The sequence below is a fragment of the Muntiacus reevesi genome, chromosome 4 (assembly GCF_963930625.1).
Source record: "Muntiacus reevesi chromosome 4, mMunRee1.1, whole genome shotgun sequence".
NCBI classification, from domain to species: domain Eukaryota; kingdom Metazoa; phylum Chordata; class Mammalia; order Artiodactyla; family Cervidae; genus Muntiacus; species Muntiacus reevesi.
In genome coordinates, this window is record NC_089252.1 from 40,801,305 (window position 1) to 40,825,160 (window position 23,856).

General features: G+C 53.5%; 1 protein-coding gene across 1 annotated transcript; it reads left to right on the forward strand.

Moving 5' to 3' along the window:
• Positions 1 to 23,856, forward strand: IMPA2 (inositol monophosphatase 2). The gene is made up of 8 exons (XM_065932602.1): positions 1 to 234; positions 6,980 to 7,113; positions 10,137 to 10,241; positions 12,140 to 12,185; positions 13,940 to 14,048; positions 19,201 to 19,309; positions 19,776 to 19,927; positions 21,109 to 23,856. The coding sequence occupies exons 1-8, from the start codon at positions 139 to 141 to the stop codon at positions 21,222 to 21,224; spliced, it is 867 nt and encodes a 288-aa protein (XP_065788674.1). The 5' UTR covers positions 1 to 138; the 3' UTR covers positions 21,225 to 23,856.

The window sequence follows — 23,856 nt, forward strand, 5'->3', positions numbered from 1 at the left end:
CGGCCCCCGCCCGCTCCCCGCCCCCTGCAGGTCCGCACCCGCGGGCGGGCGCGGCCCAGGCGCGGAGCGGCCAGAGGCGCTGGGCGATCGTAGAGCCTGGCGTCGGGGCCGGGGGCACCGGCAGGCCCGGAGGCCGCGATGAAGGCGAGCGGCGAAGACGGAGAGGCGCTGGCCGGGGGCCCGTGGGAGGAGTGCTTCGAGGCGGCGGTGCAGCTGGCTTTGCGGGCGGGACAGGTGAGAGCCGCCCAAGGCGCACGGCGGGCGCACGGGGACTTGGGGCACATCGGGTGTAGGGCGTGGCGGACGGAGACCTGCAGGCAGGAAGGCGCGGGGCGCGAACAGCCGAGGGGTCCGCTGCGCCTCCGGCACACCTGTGCACCTGCCGCTCCCGCTCCAGGACTGGCGCCCGGAGTCCCTCGGGCTGAGGGCGCATGGCGGCCTGGCTGGGGGAGGGGGTTCAGGGCACGCGGACTGCCGCGGATTTGACCCAGGGGGCGGGACGCAGTGCGGTTGCCCTGAGTTCGAACCCGGCGCATGGAGATCAGGCGGACGGTCTGTCCTCGCGCGTCCGGAGTCGAGAGGGTTCCGCTGCGCGAATGGAGGAACTGCTGCCCGCACCGGAAGGATGAACTAGAACTGCGGAGTCGAAGAAACCTGCGGAGGGCAGCGCTCTCTTGCGCTCGCGTGTTTGTTCCGCTCTTCCCTTCCTCGATGCCCCACGCCTAGGGTCCTCAAGTCACGTGCGGCGCCAAGTTAGGGGCGCTGGGGGAGGCGGGGCGCAGGGACGGCTAGGTCCCCCCTGGCGTGTCAAGGCGCACGGCTGCGTTCCAGCGATCGGAACAGAAGGTGGACGGAGGAGGAGCCCTGTCTCTGTGGCGGTTCCTTTTCTAAAGTCAGGCTGTCGCCAATTTTGCAGTAGAAGTGCGTCCCCAGCGCACAGTCACCGTGCCCTGACACCGTGCCTCGGCCCCCTGACAATTAACTTCAACACTGGTGGACGCCTTCTGTGTTGGGGGCTCTTCCTCTGCAGTTTGAAGGACTCACGACTCCAAGGGACGCTGTGAGCCTTGATCCTTGGAGAGAAGGAGGACCCCAACCCCGCCTGCTACCCTGAGGAAGTTCGGGGTTGCAGGGCCAACGTCCTTCCTGGAGAGCGGGTCCCCGGCGGCGTGCGGGGGCACTGCCCCGCCCCTCCCCAACTCTTACTTCCTCTCCGGAGGCGCATCCTCAGGGTATAATGGTAACTTTTAGGTTCCACCGTACAACTTTCTTCCTTCAGCCTTGGAGAAGAAGCCAGTCTAAAATTCAGACACCACTGTGTAAACCCTGCTGGGTTGTTACAGGGTTTCTGTGGTTTTTCAAATTTAGATCCTCGAGGAAACAGAAGGGTTTTTGAAACCTTTTTTTTTTTTAAACAAATTTGCAAGTGCTTGCACAGAACTTGCAACACAGCAGGCCTCGTTCTAAGGGTCTTGGGAAGTTTAACTTATCTAAGAGATCTCTTCTGCTTTTGCAACTTGCCAAGAACAACAGAAAAAGTATTTTTTGACAGTAGGGTGAGGGTGCAGTAAGGATTCTGCCCTTAGGGGTCTAGTCAGGAGGCCCGGGACTGCAGCCTCCCTTCTGGGCTTTATGCTGTTGCTCCCTGCCTGCCTGGCCAGAGCAGGGGTGGGGAGCAGCCGGTGGTCTGGTCTGAGGCTGGGACTGGAAAAAAGCCACCCAGGGTCGTCCTATCCCATGTGAAGAGGGACAGAGTGCCTTAGTGATGCTCTGGCGTAACATCACAAGGTGCTGAGTGGAGAAAGCTTTGCCTGTAGCCAGTGAGCCCCGGGTGGGGAGGACAGAGGGTGCTGAACGCTCACCCTGAATCCTCAGCCAGAGGTGTGTTTGCTGCAGGTTCCGGGGCCTCCTAGGCCCTGTGCCTGCCCCTCCCATCCTGCTGCCCCGACGCAGCTGTGTATGCTCAGTTCCTGAGCCAGAGGGAGGACTGGCTCCCAGGAGACTGTGGCCCTCCGTCTCTCAATCATGGGTTCAGGTCAGGGCAGCCTGGACCCCTGCGTCCTTGCTTCTCTACCACCCAGTCCTGAGGTGCCTTGGGGCGGGGGGTGGGGGGGCATCCTGGCCAGTCCAACTGCCCCACAGCTGCAGGAGCCCTGCCCTGGCTGCTGGGCTTTGGGGGACAGTGTGATGTCAGCCGCCCCCCCATCACCACCACAAGTACAGAGAGGGATATTCATCGAAATGGGTATTTATCATCTTTTATGTGATGTGTGAGCAAAAGTGTCTAAGAAAACTATGTTTTTTAAGTTGTCCTGCAGCATAGATCCAGGTTTTGTTGAAGCTGAAATTTAAATAATTTAGGGGCTCTCTATAAGAAAAAATATACAAAATTCAAAATTAGACATAAAAATTGTTTATTTAGAATAAAAAAGGTCACAACAATATACAGTTTAAGATGCTCCCAAATATAACAGGATACATACAAATAAGTTTTTAACCACTTCGCAAAACCTTCTGTAGTATTTTTTCACGTTGTGGCTTCATACTGTATATCTTCAAATGACGATGAGTTTTTAGTACGTTCTATGCAGAGACTAGAAAGATTAATTCAAGCTTTTCTGTAGGGTGGCTCATTGAAATTGATTACTAATAGCTTTGAAAAGTTTATTTAGGCTTCAGGCTTGTTACTGGTGGGTTCCTATAAATGTTTAGGCTTGCCCTCAAATTTGAGAATCCTGTCCGTTTCCTTTAACATTCTAGCTGTCAGACAGGGAAAACTTTCCTGGTGTACTCTGAGGTGGGGTGCCCCCTGTCCACCTCAAGCTGCCTGGAGCATAGGGGCACAGCGGGGGCTCTCACCCAGCAGCCCCACTTGTCTGGTTTGTGACTGTATTTCTTATCAATTATTCACACGGGGACATTTGATAAGTGAGATACTACTAAGGGGACTGTCATGGAGCCAGCAGTGTCTTGTCCTGTGTCATCCTCATCCTTTTCCCCAGAGCTTGCTGTCTTCAGTTTTCTGATAGTTACACCAATCTTCTAAATAGTAGCTCTTTTCTGCATCATCCACATTAGACGCTGCTGTGCTGTGTAGCTGCATTCCCTGTCAATCCCATTGGTGTCTGGGCTCACATGCTGTGACCACACGTATCGCAAGGTCAAGTCGAGCAGCATGGTTGTATTACAGTATTACACATTCTTGGCTTTCTTACTCAACGTGTGGTTTCCCTTAAAGTTAAAAAAAGGTTGTTCTTTTTTCTTTTGCTTAGTTTTCTGTGTACCTACCTACTTCCATCTTCCAACAGAATTTGATGGTCTCCTCAGTATAGCTACTCATGGGTCTCACTCCTGGGGAGACGTGGTCCTCACACCTTCAAGTGCATGAGAAGCACCAGGAGGGACTTTGTGGCCGGCTGAGTCCACCCCCAGGTTCCTACCTGCTCGGTCCTAAGAGGGGCCAGGAACAAGCACCTTCACCAAATCCCCAGCTGGTGTTCTTGGTTGAGAGGCTCTGCTGTACGTAGTACGTACATAGTACGTTGTGTGAGTGAGGATGTGACAGTTCATTCACTGAACTCTTGAGACTTTGTACAATGTCCAGTTTGGAATTATTAGGAATGATGTTGCTCATCCAACCCTCTTGCATGTGTCTTTTGGTTACACCCATATGCATTTATGCTGGAGCTGGATTAACACTAAGAGTGAAATTGCTGTGTCATGGGGTAGGAAATTCCACCAGATGCTTTTCCAAGGCAGCCACATGGGTTCCCGCTTCCCCAGCAGCGGTTGGGGGTTCTCTGACAACACTTGGTGTTGTCTTTCCATTTTAGCCTCTGTGACGGGTTTGAGGTGGTATTTTTATGGTAGTTTTAATTGTATGTGCTATATGACTGAAGAATTTAAGTACCTTTTTATGTGCTTACTGACTTCCTGGAGATCATTTGTTTTTAAAATAATGCTGCTAAACTGATTAGAAATATATTCATTCACTCAACAAATATTTGAGTAACTCTGGAAAGGACTTTAACCTTTACTATGAGTGTGACTGAGGTTCAGTTTGGAGTTTTGTGTGGAGTCCTACAAGATGAAGGGGAGTTCAGTTCACCTGACTGATGCTGGGTGGGGGGCCTGCAACACCAAAGGGATTGCGGGCAGAAGCTTCCGATGGAAGCTGTGAGAATTGTCCGAGTGAGGGGTGAGGGTGGATCTGACTGCAGATGATGAAGAGGGCAGTAAAGCAGTTGGATTTTGTACGCAGGTTTGCTGCCAGATTGGAGGCGGATGTGAGAAGAGCCAGTGGCGCCTGCAAGGTTCAGGCCTGAAAAACTGGTCCATGGATTTGCCAGAACTGTGGGGAGGTGGGGAGCAGGTTTGGAGGTGGAGGTCAGATATTGTGTTCCGAGCTATGAGCTGTTGAACTTGAATTGCCAGTGGATCTCTTCTTGCGTGGAGCCCTGTGGTGGGGAGTTCACGGGAGAGGCTGAGGGTAGAGTTTGGGAGCTGTCAGCCTGGGCTGGTGTCTTAGGCCGGGTCCTGCCCCGGAACAGAGCTGGCTTGTCCGCCCCGAGTTCTCCTTAGGTGGATTGCAGGTCACGCCCTGGCGTTTCCTCTGGGAGATCCCCATCTGTCCTGCCTGCAGATGGAGGGGGTGGCTGGTGAGCTCAGTGTTTCTGCAATCAGTCCTGGCCTCAGCTGGCCTCACCTGCACTGGCACCCCCAGCTTCCACAGGGTGGGAGGTGACCCGCATTGACAGTTGTAACACTTTGGCCAACATTTGAAGACTCAGCCAAAACAGAACTTGTGAGATAGTCACTGGCAGCAGCAGCAGCATCCCCATTGGCACATGTGGGCCAAGGGCCCAGGGGAGTCTGTATAGAGCGCTCTCACACAGAGAAGGGTTTGTGTTTTCTGTCTGTTCAGGCCTTCAACTAACTGGATGAGGCCCACCCACATTCCAAAGGGCAAGCTGTTTTACTGATTTATATGCTCATCTCATCCAAAAACACCTTATAGAGACACGCAGAATAACATTTGACACAGTATCTGGGTCTCCAGTTGACATAAGATTAACCATCTCATCACACTCGTAAGTCTGGAACCTGAAATGTGACGGTACTGCCTGGCCCACACCTGCAGAGGAAAGACGCTGCCTGTTCAAACCCCGCTTGCTCAGACTTCTCCGAGTATACTCTACGGTTCTGGAACTCACATGAGTTGCTCCTTGGGGATGGATGATAACTGTATGGTCAACTTGGAGACAGTAGCACAGAACCAAGATAGTGCACAGACAAGAAAGAGACGTCTGGACATGTGTCTGAATGATAGCCCCAGACGCTGGAGCTGATGGGGTTTGAAACTCAGGCTTCAGTGACTTAAGACCCATATTTTATCTATTAAATATTAACAGAATGTTATTTGGAGGGAGAGACCCAGGCCAGGAGGTCTGTGAAGTGCAGGCTTAGTTAGTGAGTAGCTGAAAAACATCAATTAAAAAACAGCACACACTAACTTATTACTGGCAGAATGAGAATGTTTAAAATCCTTTAGACAGGGAGAAAACAGATGTGGTCAAGGGTTTTGGTGGGTAACTCACCTGGAATACCACAGATTATCCCCCAAGGGTGGGACTGTGGCTAAAGGGCAAGACTGATTGAGCCTGATAAGGATTTACATTCTAAGACACTGTCCCCACCTCTCCTCTCAGTGTAGAAAATGTCTGAAATTGAACTTTGTTAACCTAGTACTAAGGTTTGTATATCGTGTGTGCAGTAGATTTTCAGGTTTTGCCATAAGTTGTTAAGTTTTGTGAGGCCTCAGCCCCTTGGGTGGATGGACCTTCAGAGGAGAGAGACAAAGGACACCTCGGGCTAGTGGTGGCCAGCTTGTCTGAAGGGCAGCGTAGTTCGGGGCAATGATTCAGAAATGAGGTCTGAATATCTGGGAATGTAACTGGATGAGAGGACACGTCCAGGGCCCAGGGGAGCAGCAGCTGGTGAAGAGGGCTGGCCAGAGCGGCACCACCAGTGGTGGAGGACGCAGGTATGGCGTGGCCTGCCCCATGCTGAAGGACAGGGGCCTGCAATGAAACGATCACAGGATGGCAATAGTAAATGCTAGTAGAAATGGAAAAGAAGTCCTTACAGAAGGACAGGTTTGGCATCTTCCTCGACTCACAGTCCTTTGAGTGATCTGTGGCCCAGGGCCCGACTCCACCCACCCCCACAGGAGAAAAAAACAAACGCCCAGATCACCACAGGACCCCCATGGGAGAGGGCTGGAGGGTGAGTGATGGCTCAGTGAAGCAGAAGGGGCAGGGAAGTTGAGGACGCAGACGTGGGAGGATGGCCTGGCTCCTGCAGAGAGGGGGTCAGAGGTGGGGGTCCTTCCTCACCCCCATCCAATTAGAGTCTGGGAGCAGGCTCTGCTTTTGAAGCCTCCCAGGGCCCCATCTCCATTGTTCTGACCCAGGAGACAGAAGCAGACCCCCAGCACACCCATATCATGGCAAGGAGGGAGTGTGATGGGCAGGAGGAAGCACTGAGCGAACAGTGGCCCTTTGAGGACATGACTCAGAGGTCACACATCGATGCCCCTCATGTCCTCTGGGCCAACCTTGGGCCCAGGGCCACACCTGCCTTCACAGGAGGCCAAGGCAGGGCCTCCAGGTGGCTCGGTGCCTACCAACCTTGGGCTGGGCTCTGTTCCTGGAAGGAGGGCCAGCTTCTCAGGTCCGGTTGTCTCTGCTCCAGGCCAGTCCTCAAGGCCACTGTGAGCCCCCATCAGGGGTGATGGGAGCCATAAGGTGCTTTCTTGTGAGAAGAAGGGGCAGCAGTGAAGGCTCCCAGGAACCCACAGAGAGCCTTGCACTGCCCGTCTGCCTATCTATCCTGTCTGTCCACTGGCAGTGGAGGAGGGGCCCAACCCTGGAGCAGGAGGGGTCGGCCAGTGTCACCCACATCCCAACTTTCATTGCAGATCATCAGAAAAGCCCTTTCTGAGGAAAAACGTGTCTCAACCAAGACATCGGCCGCGGACCTGGTGACAGAGACGGACCACGTGGTGGAGGCCCTGATCCTGCAGGAGCTGCAGACCAGATTTCCCTCCCACAGGTAGGCGCACCCTGCTCCTCCACCCCACCCCCGAGGTCCCCCCAGGCTGCACAGACCTGCCTAGACGCAGCCCCAGCCCAAGCCAGGGAAGGCTGTCCTCCAGGGCTACCTGCTCTCCAGGACAGGTGTCCCCGACCTTATGAGTCACCGCATGGAGAATCTGATGCAACTGTTCATCTTTTCCTTGAGAAAGACCGGCATTCACCCAGCGCTGTGTGTCTAGTTCCGGGGGAACCTGGGGCCCGGGGGGACACTTGGACCTTGCGGAGGGAGGGGGCTTCCTGAGCAGGAGGGTCCTCTCCTTCCTTAGGGAATCGCTCACCCCAGAGCCCAGTCACTGGGTTCCTGGGTGTAGATGACGTGTCGGCCTGGCCACTGTCCATCTGGACCGGTGAGGGGCTCCCTCCTCAGCTGCCTGGCGAGTGACCAAGGTTGGGGGACAGGCCAGTCCACACTCGAGCCTTCTCACTGCTGCTTCCTTTTAACCTGTGTCACCTGGGGGTCGTGTGTGTGCGTGGTGTGTACTATGTGTGCATGTGTTTGTGTTGTGTGTGTATGTGTGAGAGTATGTGTATGGTGTGTGTGTGTACATGTGTGGTGTGTGTATGTGTATGTTGTGTGTATGTATGTGTGGTATATGTTTGTATGGTATGTATGTGTGTGTGATATTTGTACGTGTGTATGTGTGTATGGTGTGTGTGGTATGTATGTTTGTGTGGTGTGTGTATGTCTATGTGGTATGTGTATGTGTGTATGTTGTATGGTATGTGTATGTTGGGTGAGTGTGTATGTATGTGTTGTGTGTGTGTTTGGTGTGTGTTTGTGTGGTGTGTGTGTGGTGTGTGTGTGTGATATATGTACATGTGTATGTGTGTATGGTGTGTATGTGTGTGGTATGTGTGTGTGTGTGGTATGTGTGTGTGTGTGTGTGTGTTGTGTGAGTGTGTTTGTGTTTGTGTGATGTGTGTATGTAGGTGTGTACATGCATATTCCTGTTTGCAACCCTTGTGTTTCAGCGTCTCTTCCTGTTTCTTTGTTTGGTTTAAAGTCAGGACCTTGACATCTGTTATAATAGTTACAGGCTCTGAAATGTTTGATTTCTTACTTAATAAAAATCTAAATTAACTGGCAACCTCCAAGGAATCACAGCTGACCCGTAAGCGGTATGGGTTTGAGCCGTGCAGGTCCACACAGATGTGGAGTCAGTCACTCAGTATTAACACTGCAGATGTAGGTGGAGTGCCGGCAGTTCAGCGCCCCAGCCCCACCATGTTCCAGGGGTTGGATTCTGAGAGAGTGCAGCTCAGGAACCACCACAAGTTCCTGGCACCACAAGGAGCCAGGGGCTCCTTCTGTCCATGTGTCATCCAGAGGCTCCAACAGCAGTGAGGCGTCAGGGCTGGGCCTCCAGGGGTCCAGGTAGAGGTTCTGGCCATTGCAGGGCTCTGTGTGGTAATGGCACCAGGGCTCCGCATAGAGATGGTACCAGGGCTTCTGGCACTTTGCGGTCAGACTGCTCTGACAGGCCGAATCCTGGAATCACGCACCAGCTCCTGGTTTGGATCCACTGTTGTGTTAACATGGGGCCTGGTATCCATTTGCACAGTGTGAATTTCCATACTCCTTGCCGAATATCAGGGCAGAAGTCAACGTGTCACATGGGGGAACCTCTTCAGAAGACTATCTGGTCCACCCAGAGCAGCGGCCCCCACCCACGGTGGGCGCCAAGTTCCCTGGAGCTTCTCCAGCCCCCCTGACAAAGCCCTGAGGGATGCAAGTGCCCCCCGACCCCCCAACAAAAGCCAAGGGTCCCCAGGCTGCAGGCTGCAAGGGGTGGGGGCTGGCTGCTCGGGTCAGCTGGCTCTGCCCGCCCCCTTCTCAGCTCTGGGCCAGCTCCAGGACAGTGCTCTCTGCTCTGTTGCCTAGAAAATCCAGATATCTGAGATCATCTTTCAGCAGCTCAAAGCCAGACTTGATCTTTTCCCAATGACTAAGATTTAAGAGAAAGTACCAGAATTGGCACTAGTGGTAAAGAACTCGTCTGCCAGTGCAGGAGAGGTAAGAGATGTGGGTTCCATCCCTGGGTCAGGACTATTCCCTAGAGGAGGGCATGGTAACCCACTCCAAAATTCTTGCCTGGAGAATCCCCTAGGGACAGAGAAGCCTGGTGGGTTACAGTTCAAAGATCACAAAGAGTTGAACATGACTGAAGTGACTTAGCACTTAGCAGTAGCACCAGAATTTGGGGGCATTTAAATGTATTTTAGATCAGAGAGAAATTGAGAAATCTGTGATGAGAAAGAAGTTGCATATGTATTGTAAGATAAAATAGTATGTTGTCATTTTCCTGCATATCTAAGTATTTAAATATGTCCCTTAAACAAGTTGGTGTAAGATTGTCACCCTTTCTTTAGAAGGACTTTCTTTCAGACTATTTGCTCTTCCTCATTTTTAGTCTTTCGCAAAACAGTATTAAAGATAGATTGCAGCTGTTTTGACTTTGACAAAATAAGAAACAACCTGATATGGGCTCCCTGGTTTCACGCTGTGTCATCAGGCAGAGGAGCTGGGCTGTGGCCTGTCAGTTGAGGCTGAGGACCATGAGCTGGCTCCCTGGTGGACTGAAGGTGACCTTGTCACAGAGTCAACAAACTGGCCAAAGAGAAGGCCTGGGTGCACCGGGCCGTCAAAAATCACAAGGAGGGTTTTTAATGACTCTTAGAGAAAACTAATAAAGTGAAATGGGTTGGTCTAATTTGTCTCGAGCTGTGAACCTCGTCCCTGGGCTATTTCCTTCTGTACCTCCCACAGGCCTATGAGGGACTTCACTGGTGGTCCAGGGGCTAAGACTCCAAGCTCCCAGTGCAAGGGGCCCTGGGGTTCAATCCCTGGTTAGAACTAGAGCTCACTAGATCCTGCCCCTGTTTGACCTAGAGAAGCCTGCTGGTCTCACAGCTAGGCTTTGAAATGCTGTGTCTTGGGTACCTGACAGGTTTTCTCAGGCTGAGCTCTGTCCACTGCAGGTTCATTGCAGAGGAGGCTGCAGCTGCCGGGGCCAAGTGCGTGCTCACCCCTAGCCCCACCTGGATCGTGGACCCCATTGACGGTACCTGCAACTTTGTGCACAGGTGAGCGGGCACACCCGTCTTTTCCAAAGTGGCATTTTTTGAGGCAGCAGCCGGTCAGCAGACCTCGTGCAGGCTTTGGTCTCACTCACAAGGTGATCAAGTCTTGATACTTTTAAGGTTTCCCATTTGTGAGATTCGTTCAAAGCATGTAGGAAATCTTCACTTGTTTAAAAACTATTGTGTTTGTCACATTTAAATGTTGGGTTGAATTAAGAAGGACCCTTAAGGAGTTCCCTGGAGAGACAGACAGATTGTAAATAACACAAGGTGTCTGGTCTGGCAGCCTCAGGAATGTGCAGTGTGGACAGTGGCCTTGGGGGTGAGAAACCCGCCAGCTGCCAGCTTGATCTGATGGCAAATATTGGCCCCAAACAGCAGGTTTTCGGGGGATCAGAGGCCCTTGTGGGGAGCAAAGTGAGCTGGGCCAATAATGGTGCAGCCCGGCTCCAGAAGCACTGACCAGGGGCAGGCATCAGGGTTGTGCAGCTGGTCAGGGCCCTAAGGACACCAAAGGTGCCGTGGTTTCCACAGAGGGTGGCTCTCCCACGAGGACACGTGTGCAGCCCCCAGAGCTCCTGCCCTGTCCCGGGTCCCCATCCTGCAGTGGGGGCTCCCATGACCTGCATCACCCCAGCCAGACACTCAGGGAGGGCCCAGGTTCCCCCACCCCTGCAGTGGAGGGTGGGAGCGTCCTGTGACCTGCATCCCCCCAGCTGGATGCTTAGGGAGGGCCTCCTATAGATGACCCCAGACACCCACTTCCTTCCTTACAGTAAGGAGGCGAGTGGGCTGGGGTGTGGAGCCCTCACATGGAGTGTTTACATGTAAGTGTGAAAAGTGATTCTGCCCATTATGTGAATCGTCACCCTTTCCTGCATGAGAGTCACCTTGAGAATTTGGTCATGGCTGGCCCTATTGGAGGCAGTGGAACAGAGTGGTCTGGTGACCCCAACAGTGCCAGCAGACTCTAAATCTAATTAGCGTATGACACCCCGGGGAGTCATGTGGGACCGGGGGCACATGGACCAGGTTGTGGGTCACTGAGTGGAGCCCGTGTGTGGGTGTTGGGGACACAAGGGGCCAAGCCTCGAGGTGGACAAAGGCCATATGTCTACCCCAGGACCAGAGAGAGAACCTGAACTAGAGCATCTTTTGGGAAATAAGCTTTGCGGCTGACCCTTAGTCCCCAGACACTGTCCAGGGTCACAGGGCCATGGTGACTCTCACCCTGCAGCTCTGACAGGACCTATCCTGTTCGTGTCCTACAGCGTCAGGGGTAGAGAAAGTGGGGAAGGGCCTTCTGAGGGTGGGGACACCTGCTGGACCATGGGGTGTCATGAGTGGCCCCATAGGGACGGCACCTCACAACCTGGGAATGGTTGGTCCCAAGACTTCTGGGTTAGAACCAGCCTTTCCTTGTTCCTGCCTGTTCAGCTCTGACAGTCTTCACATAAAGGAGAGATGGTTCTGGAGACATAAACTCACAGGCAGGCTGCGAGGTCGCTGCCTGCCTTCCATGCCACGACCACACCTGCTGTCCTGGGTGAGCCTCACACAGGATTTGTGTCAGGAGGGCCTGGTTGTCTCAGACCTGGACCCTCCATCTCACCGGCCACTGAGAACCAGAAAGCTGATTATTAAAACCTCTCAACCGGGTCCTCTGTGGTCACTGTCCGTCCTAACAACTGTCAATGCAGCTGTCTGTCAAGGTCGCTGTCCCACAGGTCAGCGAGGCTTGCTGGTCTTGGAAGCACTCAGTGCCACTGTGGGAAGTAGCTTCTGACAAAACAAACCCAGCCGTGCTGTAGAAAGGTCATCTTTGCCTCCAGCTGCACAGAGGCTGCTGACTTTGCACGAGTCCATGATGTCACAGCATCAACCATCTGTCTCCTCTGCAGGTTCCCGACCGTGGCAGTGAGCATTGGCTTTGCTGTGAACCAGGAAGTACGTGGTGGGTGGGGCCCTGGCTGCCTGGCCCCTTGGCTGCTGTTTATTTATCTCACTTCTTGATTCTAACCTGTTTTCCTGTCCTTGTACTAAGCCTTCATTGTGACTGGTATTGATTTCAAATCCAAGAAGGGAAACAGGTGCAAACCAGTTTGGGGCATGAGGCATTGGGGTGTGAGGGTTTGGAGCATAAGGGGTTGGGGTGTGAAGGTTTAGGCTGTGAGGGTTCAGGGCTCCACCAGCCCCAACCCCCAGGGCTTGTAGCAGGGCCGGGTGTAGGGAACATTCTGGGCATGCGTTCCCAGTTAGTCTCCATCTGACCCCTGGGGCGTGTGATCGAGTCACACAATAAAGAAGCTCCTATTTTGGGAGGACATCTCTAGTCCCAATATTCTGTTAGTCCTTCATCCTCCTCTCGCTGTTGGGTGAGAGCGTGGCTGTCGCTCCGTTCCCACAGACCCTGGAACTGGGCCACATTGTGGGACCTGCGGAGAAGGCAGGGATGTAGGCTTTAGCTTCATTAGTCAACTGCAGAGATTACAGGCAAGAAGGGCCTTTCCTTCCGCGCAGTCACCGCAGTTACCCTTGCCTAGGTCGAGGGCTCGAGCTGTGCAGAAGGAGCCCTCATTAGAGTTTCATGTCCTGTCCTCACTCTCAGCGTGAGCACAGATGGCGGGCAGGAAGGGAATCCTGCCCATGAAAAAGAACTTAACTTTTGAGGTGACGATAAACGAGAGTCTTAATGTTGATCCTGGTTAGGGAATCAGTCACTCACATTATTTCTGTGTTAAACGTGGTCACTGAGATGTGCGCGTGGAGCGGTAAGCACAGAGAGGCGGAAGGTTCATTCTGGTTGCAGGGTCGCTGACCAGCCAGGCCTCGGCCTCTGATGGGTGCAGGGAGGCCAGCCCGGTTCCAGGACTGACTTGAACTTGGGAAGCCCTATAAAGCCAGGGTCATGGGAAAGGGGGAGGGGGAGTTCACGTGCTGTCAGCTCTGGGTGGACACTGACTGGGGATCCTCCAGGAGTGGGTTCTTTTCCTGCCAGCCCAAATTCCTCTTGGGCATCTGCCAGCGTCTCTCCCATTTTCTCTCTCTCTGTTGGCTGCCCTCCGTACCTCAGGGCAGGCACATGTGCTGTTCTTAACCCAGAACAGAGAGGCGGCCGGGGGTGGGGGAAGAGATGTAAGGAGGCTCACCTCCTCTGGATACCAGCTTGTTGGGGACCGAGGCTGTGTGCCCCAGCATGTGTGTGGTGGGGGGCCAGCCCCTCCGGGGATCCACATTTCTTCCTGTGCTTCCCCTCCCCCCTACTCTGCGTTCTGTCATGATCTCAGCTCTCCAGAGACATTCTGAGTTCTTCACATGCCAGCAATTTTGAGTTTCTTGTGGGGTTTGATTGGAGTTGTGAGAGCCTTTTTTCACCTCCCAAGAAAAAAACAAAAGAGACCTTTTTGAAGAATGAAGTCTTTCCAGTTACTTTCAGTAATGCTGAAATTAAATATCAAAATGAAATGCTCAATTACGATATCAATTTAAAATATTCCTTTAAATATATCTTTAAATGTAGTGATTTAAGAAAAGAACAGTTGCTTTCAGGTCTAGGTTTGACTGCGGACTCTGATTTGTTGAACTCCCTTTTGAAAGCTAATTTTCACCCACACCCCTTGCTTAGCGTCACAGCTGGAGCTTCGTGGCCTTTGGTCACTGTGTCACGTTCTTTGTTTTCCATCCCGCCTGCCTGTCCACAGCTGGAATTTGGGGTGATTTACCACTGCACGGAGGAGCGGCTGTACACGGGCCGGAGGGGCCAGGGTGCCTTCTGCAACGGTCAGCAACTGCGCGTCTCCGGGGAGACAGGTGGGCCCTCTCATGGGAAAGGGACCTGTCAAGAGTCACTGCTCCTCCGGGCAGCCACGGGGGTCCCTTGCCGAGGTCTAGTGTCACTGGGGACAGCTCATCCTTGGGGACGTCGAGCCAGCCTGTGTCTCTGTGTTTCCCTGGCTGTGGCCAGGAGCCTTTGATGGGCCGGGTCTGTTCTTCACTCACCTTTCATCCCAAACGAGGGAAGGAACCCAGCCACCTGTTCCCGAGTGGTCCTGGTGAGCCGGCCAGGGCGAGGGCAGAGTCAGAGGCGTGCTCTGGCATTCAGCACCTCTCGGTGGCCGGGTGACATCACCTGGGTGGGAACTGTGGCTCCCAGATGCAGTTGACTTTGGTTCCTGTGAGAACACGGCTGGCCGGGGTAGCCTTATCGTGAGCTGTGTCATACATTGCGCAGGTGCTGCCAGCCCTTGTCATTCCTGGAGCAGGACAGAGGACACGGTGACCTTTACAGAGGGCCTGCTGCTAGGCTCACAGTCTGTGTGGCAAGCTGGCCTGAGAGGCAGTGAGAGGGGTCAGGGGTGTCCCTGCCCGCAGCTCCCCACAGCAGAGGGGAGATGGGCCTCCAGCCCAGGCCAGGTCCACCAGTCTGAGCTCCAGTGAGAGCAGACCATGTGGATCCCCATGCTGGGGGAGAGGGGATGGCAGCCCTATGACCATGACCATGAGCAGCAGGCCTGCAGGGGAGATGACCACCATGTGGAGAACAGGCCAAGCAGGACCAAGGGCGGGCAGGCGGCGTGGAGGTCATCAGTGCCCAGAGTGTGGGTGGGGATGGGAGGAACATTACAGGGGCTGGGCGGGGTGGGTGGGGTAGGACCACGGACCAGCCACTGCCTCTGCTGCCCGGCCCCCGGCTCCCACCCCAGGACAGTTTGGCTTGGCCGCGTAGACAGCAGCGTTAATTACAGCCTCGCCTGCCAGAAGCGGCCAGGCAGTCGGTTGTGTAACGCTGGGGTGAGGGAGCATGTTGTTAAACTCGTGGGTGACCTTTGTTCCACATTCATGTGCTGTGACAGGCGGCTCGGTGCCCACGCTCACCCCCCTCATAGACCCTCCCGTATCCAGCCCACCTCCCACGGCTCACACCCACCATCCGCCCCCTCTGCAAGGCGGAAGCCCAAATCTTTCCATGCTCTGTTCCAGAGCTCTCCCGCGATTGTTTTAAGACTCTGACTCATATAGTCCAGGGTGACAGCTTCCGCCCTGCTTGTCCTCTGTGTGCCGGGTGACTTGGTTTGCACTGGAGGTTACAGGATGTTCCTCTCAGCTGCACAGCCCTTGGATATCTACACACCTGGCTTTGTCTCAACTGTGATAGCTTATGTGTGTGACTGGTCACCTGTGCTCCTGGAACCTCGGTGTTCATACATGCAGGGAGGCGCTGACGACAGCTGTGAGGGTTACATTACATCCTGCATCCTAGTGCTCGAAAACGGCCCTGGGGCTGGTGCCCTGAATGAGAGTCGTAATCAAAGGAGGAACTTGGGTCTTTGCACAGAATCAGCCAGCTGTGACCTGTTGCTGAGGCACGTTTCTGCAGGCACTTTGTAGCCAACGTTTTCTAAAGTATTTATCTGTCTTTGGCTGTGCTGGGTCTTCATTGCTCTACAGGCTTTCTCTAGTTGCAGCAAGCAGGGGCTCTTCTTCCTTGCGGTGTGTGGGCACTGTGGTGGTTTCTCGTGTTGCAGAACTCAGGCTCTAGGGTGTGTGGGCTCAATAGCTGTGGCTCCTGGGCTCTAGAGCACAGGCTCAATAGTTGTGGAGCACGGGCATAGTTGCTCCGTGGCACGTGGGATCTTCATGGACCAGAGATCAAATCCGTGTCTGCTGTACTGGCAGGTGGAATCTTTACCATTGAACCACCAGGGAAGTCCCCTAGCCAACATTTCAGTCGCTTTCTGTCGCTCTTTTTTATCTCAGCATTGATTTTTCTTAAACTTTTTATTTTATGGTGGAGTGTAGCCGATTAACAAGGTTGTGATAATTTCAGGTGAACAGGGAAGGGACTCAGCCGTACATATACATGTATCCTTTCTCCTCCAAACTCCGTTCCCATCCAGGCTACCACATGACATTGAGCAGAGTTCCCTGTGCTATACAGTAGGTCCTCGTTGGTTATCCATTTTAAATTTATCAGTGTGTACATGTCCATTCCAATATGTCACTTTCTCTTAAACCTTTTCACCTTTTCTACCAATTTTTAATTTTTGAAAATTTTCTCCTTTTCACAGTACATTTCTTGTAAAGCATGATATATTGTGTTTGTTTGTGTTTAGTCACTCAAAGTCAACTCCGACTCTTTGCAACCCTATGGAATTCTCCATGGAATTGTCCATGGAATTCTCCAGGCAAGAATACTGGACTGGTAGCCATTCTCTTATCCAGGGGATCTTGCCCAGCCAGGAATCGAACCCCGGTCTCCTGCCTGGCAGACAGACTCTTAACCAGCTGAGCTACCAGGGAAGCCCCATCATGTGTGTTTATCTTATTCATTTAGTCTGACTTTCTTTTCTGAAAGTTTTCTTCCCTGATTTCTCCTGGGACCCCTCCCCTCTTATGAGTGATGCTCTCCCGTACATTCTCCATTTTTCACTTATAGCTGCTTCTATTTTGTTGGCAGATCTTTCAGGAAATCTTTAGTCAACTGGAGAGATGTTATGCTGCTTCCTGTTCTCTTTCTTCTTGTGATAATGGCGTAGGAGATTCAAATATCTTTCTTCTACATTCTTGCTACTTGAAAAATTTGTAGTCCTGAGCTCTGGAAGTTGAGGGGATGGGGTAGGCGGGGGAAGGCACTTTCTGTCATTTCGTGGCTCTGGGGCTCCCTCTCTTGGTGTGTTTGTGAAGTGTCTGCAAAGTTGGCTCCTCCTCGGACGCTTGGCTCTGCCCCTCCCGCATCTCCTCCGTCCTGCGCCCCGGATTCCAGCCCAGTGAGCGTGGGTTTCACTCCCATGAGTGTCTGCTCCGTGGGTCCTGCCCGGAGAAGCCCTGGAACGTCAGCTACAAGAGGTTGTGGGGCTGTCGACGCCCGCTCTTCAGACCGCCCCCTGTCAGGGGCTCCCCTGGCCCTTCAGTCTATTGCAGATTTTGAGGGTCTCCTGCTCGGGCTCTTGCCCGATTCCGGTTCGATTCCTGGGTCGGGAAGATCCTCTGGAGAAGGGACAAGCTACCCACTCCAGTATTCTTGGGCTTCCCTTGTGGCTCAGCTGGTAAAGAATCCGCCCGCCATGCGGGAGACCTGGATTCGATCCCTGGGTCGGGAAGATCCCCTGGAGAAGGGAGAGGCTACCCACTCCAGTATTCTGGCCTGGAGCCATGGGATCGCAAAGAGTCAGACACGACTGAGCGACTTTCACTTCACTCACTGCTCTGGGTCCAGGAGACCCGCCACCTTCTCTCCTCTCCGGGCCGCGAGGCCGTGTCGCTGACGGGCGTCTGCTGCCCCCTGGTGTCAGGGTGGGGAAGTGCCGGATGTGGCCAGGTTTTGTGGATGGTTTCATTTGTTTTTTGTGTTTTACTCTCCAAGCTGCTGTTTCTGTCAGAGGATATTTGGAAGAAGTCACGTGGGTGTGCACGGCGGTCTTTCCAGGATTCTCAACAGCGTTTTTTTCCCCCCAGTTACTTGTTTCTTTAGAACATAAAGTATTGAGATGACGGTCACATGACATGAAATTAGCTGCTGTAATCTGAGCAGTTCTGTGGTCCTGGGCTCAGTCCAAGTGCCCCTCCTCTCAGCCCCCAGCTTGCTTTCTGTCTAGCTCTGGGCTTTTCAGTGAGGTAGTACTGCTAATATTACTTTTCACCTGAGGGACCCACGGCCTGTGAGGATCTGGAGGCACGAGCAGGCGTGTGACACGTGATGGTCTGCGGTGCCAGGCCTGTGCTCGCTGCCCAGAGGTGAAGGCTCGGAGTAGTGAGGCCGCGTTTCAGGGCAGAGGACTTGCCTCCCTTGCCTCTAGGCTGAGAAACCTCTCTCAAGACACCCTCGCTCTGATCCTCAGCCAGAAAAAGGTTTTCAAATGGTTAGAAGTCATGGCCCCTTCATGGATTACAGCCGTGTCATGACAAAGGGGCTTGCATCACTCGATAAAGCTATGAACCATGCCCAGCAGAGCCACCCAAGACGGATGGGTCACAGTGGAGAGTTCTGACAAACCATGGTCCACTGGAGGACGGAATGGCACATCATTCCGGTATTATTGCCACGAGAACCCCATGAACAGTATGAAAAGGCAAAAAGAATTCCAGCAAATTCCAGGAGACAGTGGAGGACAGGGGAGCCTGGTGGGCTACAGTCCGTGGGGTTACAAAGAGTCCGACGTGACTGAGCAACTGAATGACAACAATAGTATCAGTGTCTCCTCCAGGTGGTCTGTCCCTGGTGGGAGGTGACTGCAGGAGTGAGGGTACCTGTGGGCAAGTTTTTCCTCCACTTCATGGAGGGGCTTCTTCTTCTCACCCGAACACACAGGCGGGCGAGGCCCGAGGCCTGAGGGCACAGGACACGAAATCAGTGTGAGGGGGTCTGTGGCCAAGTAGGGACTGTGCTACAGCCCCACAGGGAGTCAGCCAGTTGCCTGCATCTGGCGGCCGCACAGCAGCATTCCCTCATCTGGGGGTGTATGGGGGATTACTCTCGGGGACCCCTTTCCAAAGACGTTGTTTAGATGTCACCTCCTCTTCGGGGGTGATGTTTCCATCTTTGTCATCACAGCAGCAGGAGAAAGACTTTTAAGGCAGATTTATTTGATGAGGCATTTTTTTTTCCTCCTTGTTTGGAGTCACTTTGTTTTTGTGAGTGAGTGATGCTGGTTTTGTAACCACCACCAGACCCTTCCAAGTTCCTCCATGCTATGCGTCCCTAGAACGAGAGGACTGGGAGGTCACTCCCCTGGCATCCAGGCCTTTCTGGGGCCTGGGAGGTAAGAGTCAGGGTGTGACTTGTCAGCCCGACCTCCCTTTTCCAGGTCAGAAACCTCTGCAGCATCAACCATGCAGGGAGGACATGGAGTGTGAGCAGGAGTAGGAGGCGGGTGCGACATTCACTTTGGGGAGAACCCTGACTGTGTGGTGGGAACCGCGCTATGACATTGCTAATGGGGGGGCGGGTATTCTCTCCACGCAGACCTGTCCAAGGCCCTGGTTCTGACAGAAATCGGACCCAGACGGGACCCTGCGACCCTCAAGCTGTTCCTGAGCAACATGGAGAGGCTGCTCCATGCAGGGGCCCACGGGTACACCTCCCCTCCCGGGACCCCCAGGCAGGCACAGCAGCCAGCTACCCCCTGGGCGGGAGTAGGGGACACACATGCCAGCCAGTCCACAGCCCCGGGTGGGGGCAGGGCCCCGAGCTCAGTGCCCCCTGTGACATCAGCGATGCCCCGCCCCCTCAGTCTCCCCTGGGTCTGCCCTGTGACAGCAGCCGCTCCACGTGGTCTAAATCCAAGGTCATCGAGGGTCCGCAGAGTGAAGGCTGAGTTCTTCCATTGCAGCACCAGCCACGCTTCAGGCTCTGCAACTGAGGGCTGGTCCGTCAGCACAGGTGCTTCTATTGGGCAGCACGGCTCTGGGCCCAGAGCTCAGAGTAGAGCTTGTGGGAAGAGGCCCTGGGCTCCTGTTCAGCTCCTGAGTCAGGGGACCTTCAAGGGGCACGGCTGGAGCAGGGCCATTCAGTGTGCTCACCCCCTTCCTGTCTGGCAGGGTTCGTGTCATCGGCAGCTCCACCCTGGCGCTCTGCCACCTGGCTGCAGGCACCGCCGACGCCTACTACCAGTTTGGCCTGCACTGCTGGGACCTGGCCGCAGCCACCGTCATCATCAGGGAAGCCGGGGGCGTTGTGATGGACACGTCAGGTGAGCTTGGCCGTCACACTGCTCTCCGTCCCCAGGGGTGTGTCCCCCAGACAGACCCACAAGCTCAGACAGACATCCTCCCTCCTCTCCTGACAGATGGGTTGGGAGGACAGTGGGCCAGGCCAGAGGGCTTCTCCCTCTTCCTGGTGTGAAAATGGACCCAGGGTCAGGACTCAGGGGTGGGGTGGGGGGAGGGCGGGCAGTGTTTTCTAAGCTCTCACGTCCACCAAGACCACAGAACTGGTCATGTGCCCCCCAGTCTAATGATGAGGTTTTAGTTGGTGAGCCAAGAGGTGACTTATCCCTCTGCCTTGAGGTCACCACCCTAGTGATTGGCCCCACAAGGGCAAGTCCCGCTCCAGGGATGCCCATGCAGCCACCTCTTACGTCAGGTTTCTTGTGGAGCCCGTTCTCCCCCACCTTTGCTCCAGAGCCTGTTGTGGACATGCCAGGCTCCCGAATAACCTCTGGGGCCTGTGCTGGCCCTTCCCTGTTGCTCCTTCTCCTTGGAGCCTGGTGGAACAGCAGGGGGGTGGGGCATGATGTGAAAACATCTTGGCTTTGGGCATCAAGGACAGGCAGGCCCATCTCAGCTGAAGACATGTCTGTCCTGGATGTGAGTACACAAGCATGCATACACACACACATAATGTGTGTACCAAGGTCTCCCAGATATGACCATGTGAGCACACACAAACACACAAACATGCATGTGCACCAAGGTCTCCCAGACATGACCACAAGCACACACACACACAAACATGCATGTGTACCAAGGTCTCCTGGATGTGACCGCATGAGCACATGCACTTGCAAATACCCACATGCACCAGGGGCTCCAGGTTGTAAGCACACACAAACATGTGTGTGCACCAAGGTCTCCAACAAGTCCATTAGGCCTGTTCACACCTCCAGGAGGCTGAGGTCCTTCATCTTTCCCCAGATATCCGGTGCCTAGAGCATCAACTTCAGGGGCCTCCCAGGCCTGCAGGGTCCCTGGTGCCCCAAGCACACAGAGGTTGAGAACTGTCTCCTGTCTTGAGCCTCAAGCACTGCACCTGAAGCTGGTATTCCCTAGCACAGCCTCAGGACACACTGGGCCTACAGGCTGGATGGGCCGGGTCAGGCAGAGCAGGGCTGGGGCTCACCCCTCACCCGATGCCCTGTCCCTCTGTCCACAGGCGGGCCACTGGACCTCATGTCATGCAGGGTGGTTGCTGCAGGCACGCAGGAGATGGCGGTGCTCATTACCCAGGCCCTGCAGACAATTAACTACGGGCGGGACGATGAGCGGTGAGGGGAGCAGACACAGGGCCACCCTGGATGGGGCCTACCGGGAGCCTGGAGCTGGCGGGACCCTGAACAACAGGGATTCCTGATCCCCAGAGGAGCTGTCAGGCCGAGCCTGGCTGTCCGGCTGAGCCTGTGTCTGGGCGCCTTTGCTGTCTGGTGTCTTCTCTCTGTGACCTCACATCAGGTTAGTCCAGCCATCCACCAGGGCCAGAACCCAGATCTCACAGGACATATGTACTGATAACTGCAATCATGATTTTGTTTCCAGAATGCAAATCTCAGGTGATAAGGCTTTTAGAACTGCTGATAAAGCAGGATTGTTCTCAGCACCCCTCCCTGGCCCCCCATGACACTTCAGAATACAATAAACCAAGTGATGCCACTCTGCTTATGTTTCCCTCCACAAGTGTGTCTCCTGTTTCCCCTAATGACCCCAAAATTCACAGGTCCTTTAGGGAAGTTGTTGGCACGTTACAGCCCAGAGCTCACACATGGTTTGTTGTCTGCCTGCCACTGGTGATGACAACTTCAGTCATTATCGCGTCTGTATTTAAAATCCGAGGCGTGGGTCAGACTGAAGAAAACCTAACCAAAATCAAGCCTCTAAAATCCTATTGTTTTTGTGATCAGTTTAATGAAGAAAAGTATTTTTCTTGGCCTTATCTTTTTCTCTTTAGAAAGAGGAATTCTATATAAGAATAATTCTAATGAGGACGTTCTCTGGCTGAACTTAAACGTTCACTGAGGTTTAAGGATCGAGAAAGTCAGTCTTAGGACAGAGGAAGTTCCAGTCATGCTTAACTTTCTCCGTTGTATCCTGATTTGCTGTAAACAATACTTACAGAGCAGCTGCCGCCTCTGGCGCCTAAACTCCAGGGCTCAGCCCATATAATGACACAGGCCTTGTCACCAAACTGTGCCCAGAGAGCCTCTGTGGACACCGCGGAGCCTCACAACCCTGCACGCTGACTCCCCCTTACCATCCGCCACCCTCCACTCACAGGGCAGGTGCCCACTCAGACCCCTGGAGGATGGACCCCAGGGGGTTTCCCGGGAAATCCACTCCCAAGTCAATCCCCAGAGGGCTCATCTCCACCCTGCCTTGGGTTGCGGATTGATAAGTTTGTTATCTTTAGGAAGGAGTTTCCTTATCTGGATTGGGGTGCCAGGTGAACCCCTAAATGGTGCAATAGTCAAGGGCCCAGACACGTGCGGACTGGGGTCTCCTTTGGGGCTAACGAGTCTCCCATCCCTGTGCACAAAGGCCTAACTTTGATAGCCACAGGCTGTGTGGGGGCGTAGGGGCCTCAGCAGCTGGAGGAGGGGCCATTTACTGCCGTTGCAACTGGGGGGCTGGTCCCCCTCCCCATCCCTGGGGTGGAGACCACATGCAGAGCCAGATAGGGCCAGGGTAGATGTGTGGGGCAAGAGGTTTGGACCCCCACTCCTGACCACCCAGGGTCTCGTCCCTGGGCCTTTGCCATCTCTCGACTTGGAGAAAAGCCTGAGTTTCTGCTCACCTGGCTCACTGCCACAGCTTGTTGCTGGTGTGGGTGCCCTGTTTCTGCTCTGGCTGCAACAGACTTCTAGTTGGCAGAGAGGTCATTGCAGAAAAGAAAGGAAAAGGCCTGGGCCACCTGGCTTTATATTTTTAAAAATGATGTTGCCACATCTGTCCACCTATGTCCCCAGTGGCACTGTTCACAGTCGCCAAGAGAGGGGAGCCACCCCAGTGTCCATTGACAACCAATGGATGGATGGAATGTGGTCCATCCACATGGTCGGGATGGTATTCAGCCTAAAAAGGAAGGGGATCCTGCCATCTGCCACCAGGTGGATGAGCATTCTGCTCAGTGAAGCCAGCGGACACAAAAGGACCAACACCAAACTTGACAGAGCAGTCAAGTTCGTGGAGACAAGTAGGCCCTGGAGCCTCAGAGAGGGATGAGGGGTTATTGTTTGAAGGGTGTGTGGCTGCTGCTGCTGCTAAGTTGCTTCAGTCTTGTCGGACTCTGTGCGACCCCATAGACGGCAGCCCACCAGGCTCCCCCATCCCTGGGATTCTCCAGGCAAGAACACTGGAGTGGGTTGCCATTTTCTTCTCCAGTGCATGAAAGTGAAAAGTGAAAGTGAAGTCGCTCAGTCTTGTCCGACTCTATGCGACCTCATGGACTGTAGCCTACCAGGCTTCTCCGTCCATGGGATTTTCCAGGCAAGAGTACTGGAGTGGGTTGCCATTGCCTTCTCCGTTGAAGGGTATGTGTCAACTCTATTTCAATAGAATTTTTTTATTAAAAATAAAGTGTATGGAGATTCCATTGTGCAAGATGAAACATGCAGATCTATTGCATGAGCATAGATGCACTTAACAGTATATAAGTAAATATACAGTATTTAAATATACAGATAACAGTAAATATCCTTAACAGTACTGAACGGTACACTTAAAATGGTTTAGATGGTAAATTCTGTGTTATGTGTTTTACCACAATTAAAATATTTTAAAATTACTTTAAAAATATGATGCCTACTGGTCTTACTGTTCTCTCTTTTTGCAGCATTATTTATGTATTTTATATCTTTAGATCATTTTGTATTGAGGCATAGTTTGCATACAATAAATTCCACAGCTCTGG